The following is a 12,266-nucleotide window of genomic DNA, read 5'->3' as shown; positions in this document are numbered from 1 at the left end:
AAGAGGACTGACTGCTGGTCAACAAATTGTGACCAAGGTTTCTGAGACATAGTGTTCCAAGGACAGCCAACAAAAGCATCAGGAATGGGTTTTGGTCACTTTCCTCAAAACAACAAGAGCACAGCAGTAAATTCTAATTTGTACGGTTCACTACTTTTGTTGTGTTTCTTTGAAAATATAAATAATGATAATCCCTTTATTGAATTGCTTGCCATGTGCCAGGTTTGAATTACAAAAAGCATTTTGTTTGAATTACTTTATTTAATCCTCATAATGGGCTTCACGGGTGGCTCAGATGGTAAAGAATCTGCCTGCAATGTGGGAGACCTGGGTTCAGTCCCTGGGTTGGAAAGATCCCCTGGAGGAGGGCATGGCAGCCCACTCCAGTGTTCTTGCCTGGAGAATCCCCATGGACAGAGGAGCCTGGTGGGCTACAGTCCGTAGGGTCACAGAGAGTCAGACACAACTGAGTGACTAAGCTCACAGTAATCCTTTGCCCTTGCTCCTGCTTGCTTCCCCATGCTAGAGATGACGGGACGGGCATGGAGAGGGCAGGCGACCTCCTTTCCTAGAATAGAGAGAAAGGGTTGGATTTGGGCATCAGGCTGGCGTCTTGATCCCAGGGCCACCCTCTGACTCGTGCTATTTGCTGCCACGCAGAGGGGAGGCTCTGTGGTCTGCCAGCTCTCTCACCCAGCAGAAGCCTGGTGAGGTTATGGGGTCTTAGCCTTTTCATTTTTAAATGAGATTGTCTTTCTTAACCTTAGGCTATTTTGTGGGTCAGAGGTGATCTTTTATTTTGGAAACTTTTAGAAATGATACCAATATGAGATATTATAGTGATAGTACAACCAGAAAGTGATTTTGTTTTCTTCAAATAGATGTGGGCTCATTGTGTAAAAGTGTTAGGAGGTATGGCTAAAATCAGTAGGTGAGTCCCTGTGCCGATTTCAGGTGTTTCTGTAGAACAATGCTTCTCAACCTTGGTCACACCTAGGAATCACCTCATGTAAATGGTTTGGTGGTTTAAAAGTGCTCCAGATGACAATTCAGCAGCTACTACTTTAGACATAAACAGTTAACTTTATAAAATGCCTGCTGTGTTTTGCATGTGCTTCTAAATAATGTGGTTTTGTTTTGTTTTGGGTCTTATTCCTTTTTTTTTTTTTCTTCCTAAGAAATTATGACCAAAAATATTTGCTAGATTTTATTGGTACATAAAGGCTTACTTAAGGAGCAATATGATTGTATAAAGTATGAAAACTCCCTTTTTGATTTTAAGTATTTCACATCCCAGATGTTTTCTAAAGGGAGTTATTAACACTGTATATTTTTGATAATTTAATGACTGACGTATGTGTTGATTTTCAGATTCCTAGAAAGTCTAAGCTGGCAGTTCACAGGAACATCCGAGATGACGAAGGCTTCATCGTCAGGCATTTTGCCGGGGCAGTGTGCTATGAAACAGTGAGTAGAACATTTACAGGGAGAAAACCATTCGATGTTAAAGCTGCACTGTACAATACCATAATGTCTGGCCACATCTGGCTTTTTAAAGTTAAGGAAAATTTAAAATTCAGTTCCTCAGGACCCCGGCCACATCTCGCGTGCTCGCTGTTCCCGTGGCTGGTGGTGGCTGTATTGGACAGCGCAGATGCAGAGCATTTCTGTTACCTCAGAGTGTTCTGTCGGACAGCACCGTGTTAAGGAATATTACCACAAGATGGACTGAACCATTCCTGTCTGCTTTGTTTTTCAGACTCAGTTTGTGGAAAAAAATAATGACGCCTTACATATGTCTCTTGAGTCCTTAATATGTGAATCCAGGGATAAATTTATCCGGGAATTATTTGAGTCATCCACAAATAACAACAAAGACACCAAACAAAAAGCAGGAAAACTTAGCTTCATCAGTGTGGGAAACAAGTTTAAGGTATTTATGGCAAATGTATTGCTAAAATTTTTTTTTTTTTACTCTTACTGCATTAAAAAATTGTGTTTTACACTATCCAGTGGTTAATGAAGTTCACTCTGAGAAATCCCATGAGTGAGATTCAAAGAGCAGACCCTGAATTGTTGATGTTTGTTTACAAAAGAACATAAAGTTGGCATAGTAACGGAACGTACAGAAATCTTGTAATTTTATGAGCGTGTTCCTCCTTGGTGCTTCACATGTCTGATTGCTTCTCCTAATGTTCTTGCTTCTGCTTACTGTCTGGGTGACCTTCAAACCTTCTCTTTCCCACGTGTTTTCTGTTTCCTTCCTCATTCAGCAGTTTTGTTTTAGCTGGAGTAGTCCAGCTCGAGATGGCTAGAGAGGCCTAGTTGAGTTGAGAGAGGAAAAGCAGGCACTGCCAGGGGCTTCAGGTAAATGATCACCTTCGTGGACTCCTCCTTAATAGAGCGGCTGCCGTGTTAAAGCCCGGCTCAGTTAATGGTTCAGTTTGTAGTTCATTTTTAATGTGTTCTCATAGTGCATTTTGGGTGTGCATATTACACTAAAATTTGATTAAAGCTTTTAATAACTTCGATAAAAGATAAATACTTGGTGTGGCAAACCCTTCATATTGTTTAACACTGAAGAACACTTCATTTGTTTCACTGATTTTGGATCAGGAATTTATTTATTCCTTGAGGTCTGACAGGGAATTGTCACATGATGCACCTAAGAAATGGAACACTCCTGTTTGGTTCTAACTGTTGAGTATTTTGCCTATAAAAAGATAATTTGAAAACTTTGTATCACTTTTAATGAATAAATGATAATGAATAGATAAAATAAATAGAATTAATTTCTCTGTTATACATTTCCACAGTCTTGTTCCATTTATAAGAAAACCGCATATGCCTTTCATTTTGTGTACTCCAAATATTAAAAAATGATTTAATTAGGAACAGTATTTAATTAAGACTCAGAATACTAGGATACTGATAATGTAAGCTTCCTGAAATCCACTGTGGGCTGAAATTGGCTCTAAATAACTAACTTGATAAAATCATGGCTATAAAACAAGAGCTGAAGCATAGACATAAGAGAAAGCTTGTCACATATTTTTCAGGTAACTGAATAAAAGGTCTTAAACTCTTGTTAATTAATTATGAGCCTCTTCTCTTGAGTGTTCTTTCTCTTATTTAGATATTCTTAAATTCTTACATAAACATGTGCTGACAGATTGGTTTAAAATAGTACAGTAGCCTGTATGAAATGGAGATCATTTATTAAGTATTTTCCTACATGATATATTAGTATTGCTGGCAAGAACACACTTGAAATTTTAGACAGTTTATATAAATACAATAAAAAACATTCTTAAAATTCTTTGGACTAAGGTAGTTTATGTTAAGACTAAGTGCTTAAAATTGCTTAAATGCAATAGGATGCATTTTGCACATCAGACTACTTGAAAACTGTAACTAAAAGCTGTAACATTATTAATAATAAAATTTCAAAATGTTCTGTTGTGATGCTTTGAAATGAAATAATAGTAATTCTTATTTTTAAGTATAGTAGAACAGTTTATTAAATTAAATTCAGGTTATGTGTGGCAATAAAACAAAACAGGCTAGCGTTTACATTACTGAGCATCACTGAGAACCAGAGGCTTTCCAATGAAATGTGACGTTTTCAGGTTATTGAAACAGAACTCATTTACTATTAGTGTTTTAGAAAAAGTTTTTTTTTTTTTAATGAAAATCTTATTCTTTTATTATATACAGGAACAATTGTATGTTTTAAAATAAAATACAAATAAAGCATGAGTTGCATAAGGCTGTTATGCCATGTGGTCTTTGACCACTGGTCTTTGGTAATGGACATTCTTCCCTCTTCTCTCAAATACTGTAGTTCATTTTTGCTGCTTCTGTTCTTCATTCTCACTTTATCTCCATTTTTGGGGAGAGTACTGTGCTATGGATTAGGAACCATGGGCCTTGTGGCAGTCATTTTCTTTCCAAATTAGCGGCTCTTACAGTTGGTTTTCATTTGTGTGCTGGTCCAGACTGGTTAAGGTTGTCAAAACTGTGGCAACCAGATAAGTGGGTGTATTCTTTTAATCTAAATTCATTCTGTTTTTGTAACTTAAGCCTATAATGTCTGAAGTGTGCTCGAGCATCATGCTTAAGAGAATGAACCTTGGTGTTAGGCCTTTGTTAGAATCTTGGTTTTGCCTTTACTAGCTCCATGATCTTGGCAGATAATTTATGTCTCTGGGCCTCAATGCTTTCACCTGTAAAATGAGACTAATAGATCCCTAATTAGAGTTGTGCAGATTAAACTAGATAGTACCTGTGAAAAGCTTTGAGCAGTGTCTGACTCATAGAAAGCATTCAGTAAAGTATACCTATTATTATTACTAAATATAGTTATAAGTAGATATGTTAATTTATCTTTTGTTAAGTAGTACAATAAGCATCCCAGTATAAAATCAATATAACAATTTTACACAATTTACTTTGCAGAGAAGTAAAGCAAATACATGATTTTAACGTACTGAGCCAGAGTAAATTATAATCACTTAATATTATTTTAAAAAGGAAAGCACAGTAACTACTTATAGTGTCCATTGTGAATTTTACTTTGAGAAAATTGTCCTAGCCTTTAAAAATAATTGAAATGAGAGATTTTTAAACAGTAAAGAGGCTTTCAACAGGTAGGCAGGTTGGTTTCATTTATGATAGGTGTTACATAAAACAGTTCTAATATATAGCATGAGTGGGTATTTTAAACATACCCTCCTTCTTAATGGAGTGTGACACAAGCTACACCCAGCGTGCTACGTGTTCATGTTCTGCTCCATCCATTCCGTTTTGAATGCATCACACCTGCATTTTCATTTACTTCTTTCATTGCTTGTATCCTTTTTCCTCATTCACCCCACCTCCAAGCGTGCATGTATGTTTTCTAGTATTGCTAATTTTCAGTCTTTTAATTACACAAGTTCCGTATATTTAAGTTACTGTCCTTGGTGTTATGTATTAGCCATACATTTTTGCATGTTACTGTCTGTTAAAGAGATTGTGTAGAGCTGTTAAATTGTAACATGTTGTAGATGAGCATTATTGCATGTTGAAGAGCTAATTTTTACTTATGGTGTTGTGTACTTCTGCTTTCTGAAATAATGAAATGATTTCTTCTACAGACACAGTTAAATTTGCTTCTGGATAAACTTCGAAGTACAGTGAGTATACTTTAAAAAAAAAACAGGGTTTTTAAATGGTCTTCTTAAACTATTATTAGTAATTATTAAAATAAGCACAGTAAACTTGGAATAATTAAAAATTTATTAAAAAAATTTCCTCATTGAAAGAAAATCAGTTTTTAAAATGGTTATCATTTTGGTTAGGTTTGTTCTGAAGACAAGTCAAATGTATGTGTGCAGTCAAATTGTTGTAAACATAAAGAATTCTCTGAATGTTACTAAGATTATCCTGTAACTTCAGGAGAGTGAAAACAATTAGTTATTATAGAGAAGGAAGATGTATTTTTTAGGATTAAAGACAGTGCATGTAATTCATTTTCATTTTATTTCTCTGGTGGTAACATTCAGTGTTACATGACAGCATGATGTGACAGTGTTGATATGGAAAAAATGGACGTAGTATTTTTATGCCATATAATAGAGGCAGTAGCTCCCCAGAGACTTTTTTAAAAACTGCACATTTTAATTCCCTCTGTTTGTTTAAAGAAAATTCACCATAGAAAGAAATTTGATATGTGGCTTATGTTAATGAAGCATGACTTCAGGAGAAGATTATTTTTTTAACAAATCCACAGAACTTAACTAAATACTCTTCATTTTCAAGTAGTCATTTTGAAAAGCCAAATATTTATTCTCTGTGCTGTTATTGCTTAATTTATTGTTACACTTGCCTTTGAAACCATTAAGAAATTCTCTTTAATATCTTCATTGTTTGCAAATATTTATCTCTTAAGGATAAAAATTCTTTGAAAATTAAACCTGATGAGGTATTTTATTTTTATCACCCAAATATGATGCTACTGTTAAATGATTATGTTATAGTTGTGGTTTTTTTTAAAGGCTTTTCTAAAAAGTATCTAAAAGCATTTGCAGTGAGCATCATTGTTGATATACCTGTTGAGCTTTGCAGGTGTGACTACTTGGAAGAGAAGCCGTTACTTGGATGTTCAGTGTATCAGCTTCAGTCCCCAACAGTCTCACTGTGTCCATGGCAGTGTTCTCTCTGCCTTGTTCAGCATAATCTGGTCACTGACTCCAAACGAATGCCTTTAAGCTTTTTAAAATACATACCATTTAACAAAACTTTAAGATGTACAATAGTGCAGCTCAGGGACCTACTGTATGTTTCTAAAGTAGAACGATGAGAAAAGTTGATTTTTTTTTTATTACTTTGCCCTAAATTTTAAGAGGCATAATTTTATTTGCTCATCTTGTCATAGGGCAGTTTTCTTAGCACAGCAGCATAGCACATAAATACATAAAAATGTGGACTATAATCACATGTATGCCATCCTATGAAATATATTGTTTAAATATATTGACATATTTTATTATGAAAGACTTTTCTTTTTACAATAACACAATTTTTGGCACTCAAATATAAAACAGTATTTTTCTGACATTATTACTATATAAATGCTTTACATTGTAAAAGTATGCTAGTTGTTTTAAGTTCCTTAGTGATTATTTTAAGAGAAGCTCATAACTTAATGATAATATGCTCTGAAAGTTGCTAGAATTCTTAGAAAAAGAAGAATGCTGCATGTATTATGTTTTAAAGTACCTTTATTCTTCTAGGGAGCAAGCTTTATTCGCTGTATCAAGCCTAATTTAAAGATGACAAGCCATGACTTTGAAGGAGCTCAAATTCTGTCTCAGCTTCAGTGTTCAGGTATTTCTCTATTTTATAATCTATGTTGGAGTATATCAAGAGTCTTATTTAGTTCAAATACAATTTAATATATCCAGTGTATTCAAATAATTCACAACTATCTTGATTATTTTTAAGCACAATAAGACTTTTATATTCCTTTATTTATAAGAAAAGAAAGGTGGACAAATTATTTGAACAATATTGGTGTATAGTATTATTTTACAATAATCTTTTACCTCATTGAAGTATAATTTATAAAAGCTTTTCAACTGTGGAGAACAGTATGAAGATTCTTTTAAAAACTAGAAATAAAACTGTCATATGACCCAGCATTCCCACTACTGGGAGTATACCCTGAGAAAACCATAATTGAAAAAATATTCATACTCCAGTGTTCATAGTAGTTATGTGTGTGTGTGCTCACTTGTGTCAAACTCCTTGCAACCCCATGGATGGTAGCCCACCAGCCTCCTCTGTCCCTGGAATTTTCCTGGCAAGAATACTGGAGTGGGTTGCCATTTTCTACTCCAGGGGATCTTCCTGACCTAGGGATTGAACACATGTCTCTTGCATTAGCAAGTGAGTTCTTTACCACTGTGCCACCTGAGAATTCCACCCCCTGGCCACCCCGCTTCCCGCAGTGTTCATAGCAGTACTCTTTACCATAGCCAGGACATGGAAGCAACCTAGATGTCCATTGACAGATGAATAGATAAAGAAGATGTGGTGCATACACACAATGGAATATAATTCAGCCATAAAAAAAAGAATGCATTTGAGTCAGTTCTAGTGAGTTGGATGAACCTAGAACCTGTTATACACAGTGGAGTAAGTCAAAAAGAGAAAAACAAATATCATATGTTAACACATACATATGGAATCTAGAGAAATGGTATTAATGAACCTATTTGCAGGGAAGGAATGGAGACACAGATACAGAGAACAAGCTTGTGGACACAGCAGGGAAAGGAAAAATTGAGATGAATGGAGAAAGTAGCATTCACATATATACACCACCATGTATAAAATACATAGCTGGTGTAAAGTTACTGTTTAACACAGGGAGCCCATCCTGGCGCTCTGTGATGACCTAGAGAGGTGGGAGGCTCAAGAGGGAGAAAAAGGGGTTGTTGTTCACTTGCTCAGTCATGTCCGACTTTTTGTTACCCCATGGACTGCAGCACACCAGGCTTCCCTGTTCTTACCTGTCTCCTAGAGTTTGCTCAAACTCATGTCCATTGAGTTGGTGATGCCATCCAGCCATCTCATCCTCTGTTGCCCTCTTCTCTTCCTGCCTTCAGTCTTTCCCAGCATCAGGGTCTTTTCTAATGAGTCGGCTCTTCACATCAGGTGGCCAAAGTCTTGGAACTACAGAATCAGTCCTTCCAATGAATATTCACGGTTGATTTCCTTTAGAATGAACTGGTTTGATCACCTTGCTGTCCAAAGGACTCTCAAGAGTTTTCTCCAGCACCACAATTTGAAAGCATCAATTCTTAAGTGCTCAACCTTCTTTATGGTCCAGTTCTCACATCTGTACATGACTACTGGAAAAACCATAGCTTTGACTATATGGACCTTTGTCAGCAAACTGATGTCTGCTTTTTAATATGCTGTCTAGTTTTGTCATAGGTTTTCTTCCAAGGAGCAAGCATCTTTAAATTTCATGGCTGTAGTCACCATCTGCAGTGATTTTGCAGTCCAAGAAAATAAACTTTGTCACTGTTTCCATTTTTTCCCCATTTTTTGCCATGAAGTGATGCGACCAGATGCTATGATCTTAGTTTTCTGAATGTTGAGTTTTAAGCCAGCTTTTTCACTCTCCTCTTTCACTTTCATCAAGAGGCTCTTTAGTTCTTTTACACTTTCTGCCATAAAGGTGGTATCATCTGCATATCTGAGGTTATTGATATATCTCTCAGCAATCTTGCTTCCAGCTTGAGCTTCATCCAGCCTGGCATTTTGAATGATGTACTTTGTGTGTAAGTTAAACAAGCAGGCTGACAATATACAGCCTTGACGTACTCCTTTCCCAATTTTGAACCAGTCTGTTGTTTCATGTCTGAAGGGGATATATGTATAGTTATGGCTGATTTGCATTATTGTATGGCAGAAACCAACAGGACATAGTGAAGCAATTTTCCTCCAATTAAAAAATAAAAAATAATTCAGAAAACAAAAAAAACTCTTAAGCTGCGAATCCAGATCTCCTCTGTGGGTGCTCTCTGTGGCTTTCTTTCCATGGCCTTCTCAGTCCCACAGCAGTTCATTCCCCATGTAACTGGGTCAGGTTTTGTTGTCCTCGCTTCTCACTCTACTACTTATTAAAAACAAACAACACAGTGCCCTTAAGAAAGGACAGACATGGCCAGGTGAGGGGTAGAGAGTGATGGTTTAACTAAGTGCAGAAAAGTCCCATGGGAGCCAAGGGAAGTGTGCTTTCAATTTTTTTTTTTTTTTTAACAAGTAGTAGAGTGAGAAGCAAGGACACCAAAACCTGACCCAGTCATGTAGGTCAGGGGCCTGGGACTGTTTTCTTTATCCTGTGCCCATCCTCTGTCCTTCTCATACCACCCCTGCCTCTTCCAGGGCACAGCCTTTCCCTTCCTATAGATTCAGGCTTGGGACACTTCCTGAAACTCTCTTGCCAACCTGACTCCATTTCTTGCTCCTCTTGGCGGCCGATTTATTAGAAAGCTGAGGTCGCTTTAGCTATGGAGTGCCTTGTTTATATGGGCTCCTTTCAGAACCCTGTACCTGATATTATATTCTTTGTAATTTATAATTTCGTAGTTATTTCTTAAAGAGCCCTCCCCCAATTATATAAGCTTCAGTTCAGTTCAGTCGCTCAGTCGTATCCGACTCTCTGCGACCCCATTGACTGCAGCACACGAGGCCTCTGTGTTCACTGCCAACTCCCGGAGCTTGCTGAAACTCATGTCCATTGAGTCAGTGATGCTGTCCAAGCATCTCATCCTTTGTCGTCCCCTTCTCCTGCCTTCAATCTTTCCTAGCATCAGGGTCTTTTCAAATGAGTCAGTTCTTCGCATCAGGTAGCCAAAATATTGGAGTTTCAGCTTCAGCATCAGTCCTTCCAATGAATATTCAGGACTCAATTCCTTTAGGGTGGACTGGTTGGATCTCCTTTCAGTCCAAGGGACTCTCCAACACCACAGTTCAAAAGCATCAATTCTTCGGCTTTCAGCTGCGTCTACCCTGACCCCTCTCATAAAACCTTAGCTGTCGATGAATGGTTTTCTCCTCATCTGCATGGAGAAGGTGGGCAAGGCAGATTGGCGCTGTTGTAAACTCATGATCACTAACCTTCAAAGGGTTCTCATACCCACCCACCGAGTTTCCCTGGCCAGCAGGTTTTGTTTCTCCCCAGAGGCCAGTATGACTCAACCTGCCCTGAGCCTCTGCCAACAGGCAGCCTCACCTCTTTTTACTCAAAAGCTGAATGCCTTACCTGTGTGCCGCCAAATATCTTTACCTGCATACCTTCCCTCCTGATGGAAAGTAGAAAGTGCCTCTCTTCCTCATTGAGACTGTAGTGTTTTGGATTCATCCCTCCCTGCCGTCTCAGGAACCTTGAGTACTGACGACCTGTACTGAAGCTCTGAGACGGCTTCTCCCTCTGAACCTCTTCTTTCCCTCTCACCAGCATTTCCTTCCTGCTCCCTCCCCATCTGGCCTTACTTTCTGTTCTCCAGGTTTTGCTTTTCTCTCCAAGAATATTCTCTTCTCGCTTTCTCAGTTTCCTGCCTTCCACTCACTCTTGAGCCCAGGAGAAATCAGCTTTCACCAGGATGATTCTGGGTAGGATCTCTGGTGACTCTCCTGATCCTGAATAAGGCGTTTCGTTGCAGACCTCATCTTCACATAGGTCCAGAATTACTGCCTTACAACTCAAGTCTGAGCATGCCTTTTTATTGCTTGACATGCTGCAGTGCTTCTGACTCTGGTTGGGGTAAAGAGCAGAATTCTCGGCAGCTTATGAAACCCCCTGTGATCTGGCCCGTGGGCCCGTTTGCCTCTGTTTTCTCTCTCTCCTCTCTGCTCTCCAGTCACTCTGGCCTTTGTTTTAGTTTCTTAAATGCCCTGTGTTCCCTCCGGTCTCGGGGCCTCTGCATCTGCTGCTTCCTCTGTTTGATAAACTCTCCTCTCCCCTTTGTCTTCATTGTTAACATCTGAGCTTGGTGGTCCTTTCCTCGTGAAAGCCTTTCTTGATGCCCCCAACAAGGAAGGGGGCCCGAGTAAAGGGCGCCAAGCACTTTCATTTCAAAGTCACAGATGTTATTTAATTTCTCCTTTCTCTAATCTGTAAACTCTTGAGGGCAGAAACCGTTCTGACTTGTATGCACATTCCTGCTTCCTGGCAATGCAAAGCATATACTAGACTTAGTAAATATGAATGAAATACACAGACTAGGAAATAAAGATTTATTCTTGACTGATTTTAGCAAATACTAGAAAGTTAAATATGGCAACCCACTCGAGTATTCTTGCCAGAGAAATCCCATGGACTGAGGAGCCTGGTGGGCTGCAGCCCATGGGGTCGTGAGAGTTGGACACAACTTAGTGACCAAACCACGACCACCAGAAAGTTAAATAAATGATGTCTGTTTTATTCCTACATATGTATAGTTGTATTTTTGTAATGTTTTCTTCAGATCATTTTTGCCTGGAGTCTGCTTATTTTCTTCATTTAAATTTCTCTTTAGGATTTGGTTAGCCTAACATAATACCATTTACTTCCTACTGAGCATCCAGTGTCCTGGCCAGTCAAGTGTGTTTAGATTTAGCTCTGTGCACTATGAGATTAGCAGAATGTGGGCTCACTGATGCTTTAGCTGGGATTCCTCTTTCAGTAAGCAGTTCATTTTAACAAGATATGTTGACAGTTTAATAGATGCCACCAATTCATAATGGTTTGATTTTTTTATAATACTAATTGCAGTAAAATGGCTTAGAATTGGTAATTGTATGACTAGGTAATGAGAAAAAGCAAAAACATTTACCAATAACTGGTAGAAATAAAAATAGTTGTGATGCTTTCTAAAATAAAGCCATCTAAGATTGGAATTCTCCTTTGCCTTTCCATTTCTATTTTTTTTTCCAATTTAAGGAGAATAATTAATTTAGGACAGCTTTTACTAAAGGGACTGTCTTCTGATCAGCCAACCCCAGGGAAAGTAGGGGAAAGTAAGAGAAGGCAGGTCTTCCTTTAACTTGGGGGCTGTGCTCCCTGCATGGTGGCAGAGAGGGTTCTGAGGATGGCCAGCCGGGACTGCTCCAGGAGGTTCCTCACCAGACTCCCCCGAGGAAAAGCCGGGCATGGGAATCTCTAGAAGGAAGGGTACCTGGTTGGGTGATTTTTACATTTTTAAGCCTCAGAATATCTTTAGAGTAAA

General features: G+C 38.2%; 1 protein-coding gene across 5 annotated transcripts in view; it reads left to right on the top strand.

Annotated features, from left to right (window-relative positions):
• MYO6 (myosin VI) overlaps positions 1-12,266 on the top strand; it is a 155,838-nt gene that overhangs the window by 110,008 nt on the left and 33,564 nt on the right. For all 5 annotated transcript variants that reach the window (XM_025294855.3, XM_006061992.4, XM_025294859.3 and 2 more), the window contains exons 17-20: positions 1,372-1,467; positions 1,760-1,933; positions 5,139-5,177; positions 6,777-6,870. In XM_025294855.3, coding sequence (XP_025150640.3) covers positions 1,372-1,467; positions 1,760-1,933; positions 5,139-5,177; positions 6,777-6,870 — 403 coding nt within the window. The remainder of the gene's footprint in view (positions 1-1,371; positions 1,468-1,759; positions 1,934-5,138; positions 5,178-6,776; positions 6,871-12,266) is intronic.

This window comes from Bubalus bubalis, chromosome 10 (assembly GCF_019923935.1).
Source record: "Bubalus bubalis isolate 160015118507 breed Murrah chromosome 10, NDDB_SH_1, whole genome shotgun sequence".
Classification (NCBI taxonomy): Eukaryota; Metazoa; Chordata; class Mammalia; order Artiodactyla; family Bovidae; genus Bubalus; species Bubalus bubalis.
Note: the sequence above shows the minus strand (reverse complement) of the source record. Positions and strands in the feature narration are given on the sequence as shown.